At 38.1% G+C, this 12,967-nt stretch overlaps 1 protein-coding gene across 1 annotated transcript in view; it reads left to right on the top strand.

Moving 5' to 3' along the window:
• The window catches only part of ENTREP2 (endosomal transmembrane epsin interactor 2), an 84,990-nt gene that overhangs the window by 45,488 nt on the left and 26,535 nt on the right, over positions 1-12,967 (top strand). Inside the window, exons 3-4 of the mRNA XM_059858191.1 lie at positions 1,620-1,730; positions 7,871-8,002. Of these exons, the coding sequence (XP_059714174.1) occupies positions 1,620-1,730; positions 7,871-8,002 (243 nt within the window). The remainder of the gene's footprint in view (positions 1-1,619; positions 1,731-7,870; positions 8,003-12,967) is intronic.

Here is a 12,967-nt window from a genome sequence, read left to right as displayed (position 1 = left end):
TGTGGGTTTCAGCATGGTGTAAAGTTTACACTTGACCTCTGAAGTTGTGATAACAGAGTACCAGGTGCATCCCACTCCATCAGTAGAAGGCTTTTTTTGGTATTTAGCTGAGAAGCATTAAGGAAAGAGATTGGAAATTTTTCAGTTCCTTTTATTAGGATCTTTGTGCTCTGCAAGAGGCAAGGTAGTTTCAAAAGACTTGCAAAGGACATGAATTTCCCCCTTTAGCTCCATGCCCAGATTAGGTAGTTCCTTGCCTGGGATATTAAGAAGTGAGGCATAAAATAGCAAAATTGGGAAGACAAGTGTGACAGAGAGCCTCAGTGTTTGATATCATGTGGTGGCTGCCACTTTGAAATGCAACTCCTGAACAGAATGTGAGGCACAGACCACAGAGATGAACAGGAATTCTAAGAGCCTGTTTCGTGTCCCTCTTGTCTTTGCCAGTGACAAGAGGAAGAGGTTACCTTGGAAACACCAATAGAGGTTTCTTCATTAATGAATGCTGATATGGAGGAAGTACTGCAAAAAATAGATAAACCTGGTGTGTTTTACAGCCCTTGTTGTCAGCCGTGATGCTTGGAAGAATCTGAAGCTGGCAACTGAAGTTTGTAACACAGCTTCTGTCCTTTGGTTAATACTGGGGAGGTTATGGGGTTTTGTCCAAAAGCTCTAGAAAAAAATACACTGCCATTTTTGATTTAAGATTGTCAAAAATATTCCTAGCACATGCACTGACAAAAGATAACATCTTGTGAGAACAGTCAAGGGCTGTAAACTGTGAGCATGCATATGGAAAAGAAATGCAACAGAATTACTAATTTCATATAATACACTCGTGCTCCTGTTGATTTATGGCAGTGTCAACACTGAATATTTAAGGTGGCCACACACCAGGCACGCATTTGTTCTTGGCCTCTTACTGCTTATGCCATTCCCTGTATGTTGAGCTTTGTCTGCCCTGACTGCAGCATGTTTTTGTACCTTTAAAGCAATAAAATGATAATTAAACTGATAGAATCGGGTTAATGCTTGTTCTGACATATTTTGAGATGAGAAAAAAGGAGTAATTAACATCATGAGTAGTTGATATGGAGATGCTGCTTTAATTGTTGTTTAAAAACCAAGTATTTATATATATATATCCAGAATTTTATTCACTCTTCTTTTCCCCAACTTGTAGGTGCTCATGATATGTGATATTCACAAATACTTTTCCTGTTTAAGATACCCATATCCCCATCAAAAGGATTTAAATTGTTTCAAGACCACATCTGTTTATAATAAAACATTTTCCAAATCTTACTTTTTAGTAATGCTTGGTAATAAAACCCATTAAATTTTCAGAGTGTGTGATACAAGTGGGAGATAAATGGATTATTTTGAAATGGCTGGAGGAAAACATATAATAGCCATGTCTAGTTTTGATTTAGCTTTCACTTAGAGTGCAAGACCAAGGATGCTGTCAGATTAAGTACCCTATTCTCTTTAAAATACAGGAAATGTTGTCATCCATGTAATTGTGTGACAGGCTGGAAGTTCTTGAACATCTAAACTATATTTTTTCCTTGTTTGCCTCTTGAAGTGAGTAATAATAGGGTGCTTGGGGTTTTTTCCAGATAACCTTTTTCATGCTGCTCTCTGCAGTGTGTGTGATGCTGAACTTGGCCGGGTCCATTCTCTCCTGTCAGAATGCTCAGCTGGTGAAGTCCCTGGAAGGATGTCAGCTGGTGAGTGATGGAACACACCTTTCTTACCAAGGGCAAGGATTCTGTTCTTCATCTGTAAGGGTTTCACACACACACTCCTGTGGTGGTGTTTGCAGGGCCCCCGGGACGAGGGAAGAGATGAGAACCTTGACTCCATGTTTCAGAAGGCTGATTTATTATTTTATGATAATATATTGTATTGAAAGAAAATTATATATTAAATGATACTAAAAGAATAGAAAGGATTTCATCAGAAGGCTTGCAAGGAATAGAAAAGAATGGAATGATAACAAAAGCTCGTGACTCTCAGGGAGTCCAAGCCAGCTGGCTGTGATTGGCCATTAATTAGAAGCAACCAACATGGACCAATCAAAGCTGCACCTGCTGCATTCCACAGCAGCAGATAATTATTGTTTTTCTTTCCTCTGAGGCTTCTCAGCTTCTCAGGAGAAAAATCCTGGCAAAGGGATTTTTCAGAAAATATGTCCATGGCACACTCCTTTAATTTCCAATACAGTAGGTTTTTAGTAGAGCAATCTCTGTCTTACAACCTAAAAAAAAACATTTTGGGAAAAGTTTAAGTGCTAATGGATTTAATGTTTCGCCACCTCAAAAAGTAACTTTTACTGTAATAAGGATTGACTTCTTACTGTCATGGTAAAAATGATGCTTCAGCAGAGTAGGTGGAATTCAGGCCACATCAGAGCAGTGTGGTGGTTACCCTCTGATGTCAGCAGGGTCAGGATTCCTTCCAGCCAATACTTGCCCAGGCAGTGGATTTCACAACAGGAATGCTTTGGTACGTGTATGCTAATATTTTGTTTGCCAACCTGAGGAGTTCTTCTTTTTCATTTCCAAAGTACATGAAACTTACTTGTGTTAAAAAAAATGCAGAACAATGCAAATTATCATGATGTGGCATGCTCTAAATTATAAGGTACAATTTACCTAAAGCCTTTGTGTTTTTGTCTCAGGAAAAAAAATACATACACATTGGATTTCAGCATATTTTCTGGCTTCAGCTTGCTAAGATGTCTGCAGAAGTCAACTCATGATGAAATATTTGAGTTTAAATTATAAGTGTTCAAAGAGTAGTTTTGATTTTCAGAGCATGATGAAATGCTAAGTAGCTTTGCCACAGTAGGTTGTACTGTATAAGGTCAAGTTCATTTAATTGTGGCTGTTTATCATATTGTAACTGTTTAAAAAATTTTTTAAAAAGGCAACAGTTTCTTCTACCCAGACCTCACTCTTTGGGTTTTCCTTGCTCAAAATCCCATTTCAGTCAGGCTGGAGACTTACACATGAATGTATTGCCTTGCCATGTTGCAGGGCTCATGTATATGGAATTCTAGAGTTCTGTTCTCATAGGCCACCCTCTGGGAGGGATGCTCTGGAGTGAACAGCAAGCACTGCTTCATGATTAAGCACAGGATTTGACTCAGAAGGTGGTGATGTATTATGCTGAGCATATTTAATTACTTTATTACCATTTTTCACTCAAAAAGGAGAAATCCCAGTTTCTTAACAGCTTGTTCCAAGTGTATATTTAATTTTAATTCCTTAGATGGCTCTCTTTAGTGCTGTAGATCTGTGTAATCCTGCACTATGTGACTGGTGTACATTATCAAGTCTAAATCCTTTACTTGCCTCCTAGGATACAAATGTACTCTCTGAGGATGCAGCTCTAGGAGTCAAAATCCAGCCTTTGCAGACATGTGGTCTGAAATGTAGTTAACATCCCATATAACTGATCAAGTAAATTTCCAAGCACAGTATACTAAAAAAGTAAAATTCAAAATAAATTCTGTTTTAGTTCTGGTCTTTCTGTCAAATTAATTCCTGGTGAGTGCATGGCTTTAAAAGTGATAATAGTATCCACTGTATTATGGAGTTTAAATTCATCAGTGCTTCACATGTAGTGTTGTTATTTGAAGGAAAAGAACAAGACACACTGGTCTTATTTTGCTTTGAACACTGGGGATTTATTGTAGATTCCATAATATGTATTTCTGTGTGAATATGAGAAATGTGCTTGCCATATGTTAGCATTTTGAATGGGTAATTTGTGAAGTTGGTATTTGTGCCCTTTATGCTGCAGCTTAGCAACATAACACTGAGGGGAAAAAGGGCAGTAGCTTTAACTCCTTGTTACAAAAAATTAATTGGAATATTTTTTTTCTGTAATTAGCTGCAGATCCTGTAGCCAAAACCTCAAGATACTGCTTTAAATCAGTGAGAGTCAGATGTGTACAGAGAAGTTACACACTCAAGCTGTTCATTAATGTGTATAGGAGAAAAAATTCTGTGTAGGAATTTCTTTTACAAATAATGGTTCTCTAAAAACTGTTCTTTGAAAATATGGGTAGAGCAATTAATTCATTTTCATTTATGTCATATTACTGCCCAAAATAGAATGTTTTTTTATCTATATTTTTTAATTGAGTTTACCTGTCTTGTAATTTAAGACAGGTAATTTAAAAATAAATGCTGTAGTTTTATTTAAAAATAAATGCTGTAGTTTTAATCAAATTTAGAGGTGATTATTATTCAGAAAAGTAGGGATAGTGAAAGGTTACTTACTCTCTATTGAAAGGTTACTTATATGCTTTTTTTTTTTTGGTTGTACAGCTGAAGTGGTTACAGTAACACATAAAGACTCTTCTTTCCCCTGAATTATCTTTAGCTGGAATAGACAGAGCAAGGAAAAGTGAAGCAGGTGCAGGTTCACAAAGAGCTGAATGGCAGAGCCCAGGTCCAGAACTGAGGTTTATTTGTATTCCATTTTGCACTGGAGTTAAACTCAGGTCTGTGCATATTACAAACCAATTTTTAAAGTTCCAGGAAAAAAGAATATACTCTGTTTTGTTTTTAGTAATCTGTCAGTTTTTAATCTTGATATTTCTCTACAATGCAACTTTATCCTTACTGGATCCTCCCATCTTACCCTCTGCATAAGGCACTAGAATTGACTGAAGCTCCTTCCCCTGAGTATACCAGGGGAGCTTTCTTGTACTTCACTGCCTTGTTATCAACCTTGGAACTCTCATACTTCACTTTGAAATTTTTCCTTCCCTTTTTTATGTTCCCTATAAAGAACCGAAGATTAATTTAGAAGAAGAAGTAAAATCTATGACTACTTTTCCTGGAAGACTTCCATTTGTATTGAGGAGATGGCAGAATGCAAAGTGACAGTGTTAGCTAACTCCTGGTTTGCCCTGTTAGGGGAGGGGGTGTGTGCACTTTGCAGCCAAACAAGCACACAGGCTCTTTCCAGCAGCATGGACAGAATTTGATTAATTGATACAGATTTAAAAAAACCCATAAAGCCTGTGAGAGTGTGTGCATGTATTTGTAATGAATCTGGAAGGTCCTTTCCTTTTTTGATTCTGTGCTGTACGAAAGTCAGGTTTTAATGGGTTTTATGGCTTTTGAAGCAACAGTACTGCTTTTTGACAAAACAAAATGAACTTGCAAGACAATTTTTGCATATAGGCAGCTCTGGCTGATGTTTGAAATCTTAAATATGGTTTGGATGAGGGTGTACTGTGCAACTGTCATAAATATGAAAGCACAGAAACTCTGAGTACTGACTAGCATGAGTAAGAATCACGAAGTGGGACACAAATACACACAGGATGGTGGGGAAATGTGCAGGGGATGAAGTGAATGATGCTTTATTCTTGAGCTCTGCCAGCCAAAAAGAGATTGAAGCACAGACAGTTTTGGAGACACTGCTGGTGGAATTGTGTCTGGGGTTGGCAAGCACCAGCCCAGCAGCTGGAAGGAGTGATCCCAACCCCTTCTCCCTGTACCAATGCAGATTTACTGTCAGTGCTACTGTGTCTGTTTACGGAGCCACACAGTAATGGCCTTTGAGGTGTGATTTGGGCTAACAATAATCCACTTCTCCTTCCTTTCCAGATGAAAAAAAAAGTTAATTTTGGCACTGTTTAGGTCACAGAATGGCTGTATGAGCTCTTGGTGCTGTGTGCCAAGTGTGAGACTGCAGCAGGGCAGGGAAGTGCATTCTGGAGCAGGGGCTCAGGAGAGCTTTCAGCTGCTGCATTGCTGAGAACACAGATGCAGTGACACCTACAGCCTTTGTCCTGCTCCCCGTTGCAGGAACACTGCTCAGCAAAGAGGGCACTTCACAAACAGGGAAGGAAAAGGTGCACAACAAGGCAAATTGATAAAAATTCTCCAAGAATAATATGCTTCCAATCTGGTAGTGAATCCTGGCTGGTTTTGAAGATGGTATGGTTCTTAAGATGGCCCTGTGTTTTGCAAGAACTGCCATATAAAAAATTAGCTTTTAATAATTTTAAGAATTAAATCCAAAGAAGAACTACTGGATAGTACAAAGTTATGGAATAACTTTCAGAATGAATTGAGAATCTCTCATAAACGAAGAATCTTGACCGAGCCTTGCCTTTGTGGCACCTGCTCGTTGCATGTGATACAGGTGGCCCTGGGATCTGTATTTCACATTAGCAATGCCAGATACATGGCAGGAGTCAGTGCCTGTCCTTTATTGAACAGGGGCAGCAAGAATCACAATAGATGATCTTGCAGTAGAAAACAGGGGCAGCAAGAATCACAATAGATGATCTTGCAGTAGAAAGCTTTGTCCGAAGTCCATTTTCCTCATTACAAAAACTTTTTCACAGCTGAAGTTGATATTGATTTGCCAGGTGTAGCCTTCTGGCCCCTGGCTTTGACACAGCTTTAAATTCAAAGTGAGAGTTCCAAAATTCCTCAGCAGCATTTCTCAACCCCTGAACCATTTCTAGAGAGTTTTGGGAGCAAGACCTCCCCAGTGACAGCCAGTGCTTTGATTTTACATCAGTTTGCAAAACTGAGGTCTGCTGATCATAAACCATTTAGTTGGGCTTTGCTCAGGTATTTCACCTTTTAAAAGAAACTATTAAAAGATTACAGGAATTGAAAAAGAACTATTCTGAAATTGTTCAAGCTGCTTTGTAGTTAAATTGTATGCTAATGAGAAATAAAACCCACAACTATCATAGAGGTGAACAAACTATGTTTTTCCTTTATTTCCTTGCAGTGTCTCTGGATAGGGTATGGCCAGTTTCTGTGAGTTGCCACAGACAATTATTTCCAGTGTTGCCTTGGAGAATATGGGAAATGGTGTAATTTACATACCCAATTTTTTCTAAAGCATTTTACAAATTGTGCTGGCTAGAGGGCAATCTGGAGTCTCAGGAGCTGAAGTCCCCTGAGATAGCTGCTGCCCTGAGCATGCTTTCATCACAGTAAGAAAGCATTCAGTCATCTGTACCTCATCTGGAGAAGCTTATTATCTTCTTTTAATTGACTCTTGGTTTTGCTCTTCCATCTGCTGTCCTGGTCACCAGCATGTAAGGAGGGAGTGCTACATAAGCCTGATAGGGGTAGCACTAAAAAATACATAAGCACATAACTTTTAAGATCATATGAACAATTTAAATGCTCTTTGAGGTCTAAGAAGTAAGTAAATATTCTGTTGAAATGATTCTGTGTGTAAGGCTGTGCAAGGTAATTCCACAAGGAATGCTGGTACCTGTTTTTTGTTCAGGAAATTGGCAACACCCTAGAGAGAATTTGATTTTAAAATAGCAAATGTGTTTTTGCATTAGGCTGTTGGGGTTTTTTGGTTTGGTTTTTTTTGGGTTTTTTTTGTAGATTTGTGTCTGGAAATTTTGGGGTTTTTTTAATGCAAAAGAGTAAGTAACAGAGTGGTTCAGATCTCATCATCCAGCCACTGTGCTTCCATCTTTACTTAGGGGAATAAAGGACTGATTTGTGAGCATGACTCCTTCACATATTTTCTGACCTCTTTCTGTTATTTTTGGTTTTCCCACATTGGGTATGATTTTATGTTTATTCAGTTGAGTTACTCTGGTTTCACCTGCCCCTGCAATGCAATTTTTTTTCAAAAAGAGGCATAAAAGGTAACACTTTTGACATTGAATCCTCTTTCTGTATTTTCCCTGTTTTTATAGCTTATATTAGCCATTGAAAAACATTGTGCTCCGAAGGTTCTGCGCAGGGATTTTCATTTTGCATTTAGTAGTCATTACTGTAACTGTAAATACTTTTTTTGGGAAGTGTGTTTCTGTTGATTTATACTTTTTCCTGACCTTTTCTTTTCTCCACAGATTAAATTCGACAGTGATGGTGTCTGTGTTTGCTGTGAAATGCAGCATCAGACATCAGGCTGCAGTAACCTGGGAGAAACACTGAAACTGAACCCTCTGCAGGAGTGCAATGCAGTGAGGCTGACCCTCAAGGTGTGTAGGGAGAGAATTAACTGATTATTGTAGTTTTAACTTAGCAAAACAAAGTGTGTGATGAAGGGAGCAGCAGCTGCTGTTCTGTGTTTTTATCTACCCTAAGGTGCAGAAATCCTCTCCCATCACAATATCAGCATTTGTGTGGGTGACTGCCTTGGTAAGGATTGCTCAAGAAACAGAAGTTACAGCTGGCTGTGGTTTATGCTGGAAGGTGCAAGAACAGGCATCTTTCCCTTTGCTGTTCTCAGGTGGTGTTTTATGATGTTATGGTGAATGCAAAGAAACACCAAGTGTTGCAGGATGATGAGAGAGTTCCTGATGCGAAGGCAGCCGCGTTACTTTGGGAGGGAGGAGGGAGTGTTCTTTCTGAGTGATGCACTTACAAACTGCCCTGCAACACTGTAAGAAGTTTAAATCTTGTAGCGTTTTGTGTTACAGCTGCCCAGATGAAAAACTGAGAGCAAATACTAAGAATATTGTAGGAGTGAGTTAGAGCTCAGTGTGACTGCTTCCATCATTGCTTCACTTCATTATCACCTAATGGGAAGGCATTGATGCTGGGTTGTTTTGAAAAATAATGAGGACTCAATGAAAGAACTGCTCAGAAAAAGGAACCCTAGGCTGAGAGGCAGATATTGATTCATTCCTGGTTTAGTTGCATGATCAGCAGAACTTGGTACCTGTGACTCCCAATTTCAAAGTACGTACTTTATTAAAACTAATAGAAAGTAATGGAGTAGGGAAATTCATTGTGAGAAGGATCTTAGGGAAGTAGATTTTCTCAGGTGGGTCCTGAAAAAGCTATTGAATTTTTATAGTTTTATTGATATTTGAAGATATATTTTAAAATTCAGAATGGATAGAAATCCTATACATGTATATTGTAAATACCAAAATGTTCTTCAGCCTTGTTAAGAAAAAGCAAAAAAAGCTACCACCAAGTAATATGGATGAGGCAAAAGTTGAAATATTTTTATATGGCCCCAAAATTAAGTAAGAACTGTGCCTCAGGTTTTAATGAGGATGATAAAGATTACAGAGCAAAAACCTACTGGGTAGCAGGAGTTCAGTAAGTGGAAAAGAAGCATAACCTGGCATTGCTGGTCAAAACATAACAATAACAGTGAAATGTGTTACAGGAAGGTAACTTCTGAGAAGGACATTCCTCAAAGTATGACAGATGCAGAAACATGAACCTGTCATTCAGGAAAAGCTGACTTGCTAATCCCATGAAAATAAAGATTGAGGGAGCATATGTTTGCTTCCTGTAAATATGTCAGCAAGGTAAACTTTAATGAGAGGGAAACAACTGTTTATCTTTGGAGGACCTTGTCAGCATATGAAGTGAGTAGAAGTGGCATATGCTGAAAATCAAGACAAGGATTCTAACCAATTCAGCCATCAGAATACAAGCACAAAATTTAATTTCTTCTAAGATATAACTCAATCATTTATAAAGGGAATTGACATACCAACTTACATTACAAGAAAATGGGTTTAAACACAGGAGTTCCCATGAGTATAGTCTGAGTGCAATTTTAATTATGTTCAGAACTAAGAAAAGGTAGTTAGGAAAGTAACTTTCTGAAAAAGATTTTACATCTTTTTTGGTTTTAAATCTACATTGACTTTCTATTTGGCTTAGCTCTGATTCCTGGCTGTAAATTTAAGAACAGTAGGTAACAGCTGACAGTGATAAGGCTCACCCTCTTTAATTACAGTTAACAACTACAATGTGATTTTATAGAAACAGATGTTTTAGTACCAAAATCTCAATTGTATTCATTGTTTGAGGAGCCAGAGGGAGAGAAAATGTGGAGAACAAGAGTTTAGATTATTCATGTCATGTATAACATTGTGTAGGTTTCATGCTCCTCTTTATTGCAGATGGGGTAAAAATCTGGTGTTTGCACTAAGTCACCTGTGGGGTTTTGGTGGTAGCAGCTGTGGAGCTCCACTGTGAACAGAACAATCCAGCACATGTCACCTGTCTGATCTTGTTCCCAGGCAGTCAAACAGGACAAGGAAAACCAGCAGTGGCTCCTGGCCCTGTGTCTGTTAACTGAGCCTTGCATCATATTGAGTGGGGGGTTCATAATTGCTTTGAAAAAATCTCTATAAATTTATTGTTGTTGTTTCTGCAATGAACCATCTCTATGTGCTTTTTTGTAAATCAATCCTCCTTCTTTCTTCATTTCAAGCCCTGAATAAACTACTCAAACCTTTTAATGGGGACAGAGGAACTATGACTGCAGTGTGTATGGTCCCATATATGCACATTTATAGATACAAGTATTGATTGCAAGTGCTGACTGATCTAGAAGTGCTGATTTCTGAGATTAGTTCAATAGTGGGGTTTCAGCACAAAATTATATGTTACAGCAAAATGGACAAAAATACTGTGCTGTTTCACTGTTGTACTGGGGTCTCAGCCCACCCAAGGGTGTTGAATTGTAGGGTTAGAATTACAAATATAAGATACCATACTTCTAGTGTTGTCTGCACACCCCAATAAAAATAGCACAGCTGCACAATGTGCTGAACTGCCATTAAGATCTGCAGGCATCCAAGTGGGATCCATCTCCCCTGTTTTACAATGGAGACACGTCCTGGTTTCTGTATTTCACTAGATGAGGGTTTTTTTACAGTTTCCTGCATTAGTAGCTCCTAAACTGCCCCTGAAAATAATCTTCTTTGCTTTCCTCTGGATACTCAGGGTCAATAATCTGTGCTTCTAATGATGTCAGTGTTCTAGTATCTTGATTTTTTTTTTTTTTACAGTAATCACGCTCCTAGAACATCTTTATCCTGTATTAGGAAGTTACTTGGTTTAATTAAAGTCAAATGAAGGCACAAGCAAATCCTACCTATGTACAAAATTAGTTAAAAGAGTTTAAAAGGTTTATTAAGAATCAGGTGTCCAAAAATGAGATGATGGCCACAGATGGGATGGATTTAGGATGCAGTTTCAATGACATCAACTTAATCTGTTTTTCTGCAGGAAGGGGATGAAATTTTAAGGAAGTGAGTTTTTCTTTTCATGTTAATTAAAGTAAAAAGGCTAAAATTTTCTGACATGCTTCATCTGTGAAAATTGTCTTCTTTCCAAACTCAGAGTATTCTTAACTTAGGTTATACATGCAACATTTTGAGAGGATGAAGTTAGATATTTAGAAGTTTGAATTATTATGTAACATATTATTGCTGTCGGATGCTGACATGCAAGAGGGGAATGTTTTGCAGTTTTTGTTTAGTAAGGCTACAGTTGAGTATTTTTAATTACTTTTAGCAGCTCACACAGTCCAGAATACCTGCAGATGTGTGTGTGAGCCTATAGATTTGCTGTTTATGTAATTACTTCCTACTTTATCTAAGGTGCATCTGTAGAATGCTTTTGTGACTATCAGGCAAGGAGAGAAGCTGATTCTCTCCTCTGTCTTCAGCATAAATATTTGGTTTGGAGCTGCTAAAGTTCAAGTAAAATGTAAATAGTAAATGTCTCTTTCAGGTTTCTGGTTCCATTCATTAGTTAGGCATCTCTGTTAAAGATTTATGTAGCTCAGGGCTCTTGAAGTCTTCTGTGTGAATACTTTCTTTCCTTTCCTCTCCTTTGAATCCAAATTTATTGCTACTGGGTTTTCTGATGACCAAGTCTATTCATAGATTGTTTTTTTCATTCAGAAGAAGATGCTTCCACTGGCAAAACAGAGGAGGGGATGGCTCCTAGTACATTCTTTAGAGTTATGAGAACAGTCTTTCCTCAGGTTTACTGTAAGACCAAATGCAATATTATTAATTGTACTGAATTACTTACCTGAAAGGCTTCTTAAGCTACTTAAAATTGGATAAAGCTCAGCACAGAATAAGTAATTCCAGATCAGATTTTTAACTGTTGGATTTGTTTCACATTCCTTTACAGTCAGCTGAAAATATTCCCAACATTCAGAGTTTATTTACCACACCAAGACCATCAAAAATAGGGTGGGTCAGGGTGGGCTTTGTAGTCTGAATAGCTGAGCTACTTTTCCTTCCTCATACTTCTTTCTGTTCCTAGCTTGGACAGTGAGTGAATATAGTTGTAAACTTTTCTCTCATGGCTGAAAAGGTGCCTCTTTGAATGGCTGGAATCTGTTTATTCCAGCCTTGTCCAGCTGTGTTATGAAACCTTAGCCTTTCAGGAGTCTCTGTCATATCCCCAGTACTAAATTTAATGCTGACACCAGAGTTGGAAGGTTGGAGTGCAAGCAGAGAAGATTTAAGTAGCAGTGCACTGTGCACTGCTTCTTAAAAATATAAAATAGTGAATTATACTGTATTTTCAAACCTTAAATCTGTTTTATGAAGTGTTGATCATCTCTCCATTTACAATGCAATGTGTGGTTGAGACCTATTTGACTCAGAATTAATTCTTGAGCCTTCCTTGTGTTAGAGCAGATATTTTTCCCAGTGTTTTTCTAAATGTATCCCGTGAGAACAACTAAAGTTATATTTTGAGTTAAAAGGACTGTTGTCCTTGAATTCTTGAATAAAAGAAGTACATTGACACTAATTTCATGGGTCAAAAAGCTTTGCTGCTCATTATCTCTTTTCAGGATACAGTAGTATAAGAAATGAAGCACTATAATTGAAGTCAATCAAGGAGAAAGGAAATCATCTCCCCAGCGTTGCAGCCGTGGAGCTGCTCTTAGCCATTGGTGGCTGGGGATGCTGAGATCCCTGTGCTCAGGGCTGCTGCTCACAGTGCTGCTTTCACACATCAGCAAGCTGATTTTGTTGCTTTCATCGTGTGTTGGCTAAAGTCTCAAAAGTGCCAAGAACCTCAAAGACACAAATCTTTTATTTCCACAGGAAAATAATCCATTCAGCCAGCAAAATGTGTGTTGTAAAGAGAGCTGTCAGTTCAATACTGTTGAGCAGACTGGAACTCATAAAATGAAATGGATGTACTTTGCATCTTTCTAG

This window comes from Haemorhous mexicanus, chromosome 13, assembly GCF_027477595.1.
Source record: "Haemorhous mexicanus isolate bHaeMex1 chromosome 13, bHaeMex1.pri, whole genome shotgun sequence".
NCBI lineage: Eukaryota > Metazoa > Chordata > Aves > Passeriformes > Fringillidae > Haemorhous > Haemorhous mexicanus.
Note: the sequence above shows the minus strand (reverse complement) of the source record. Positions and strands in the feature narration are given on the sequence as shown.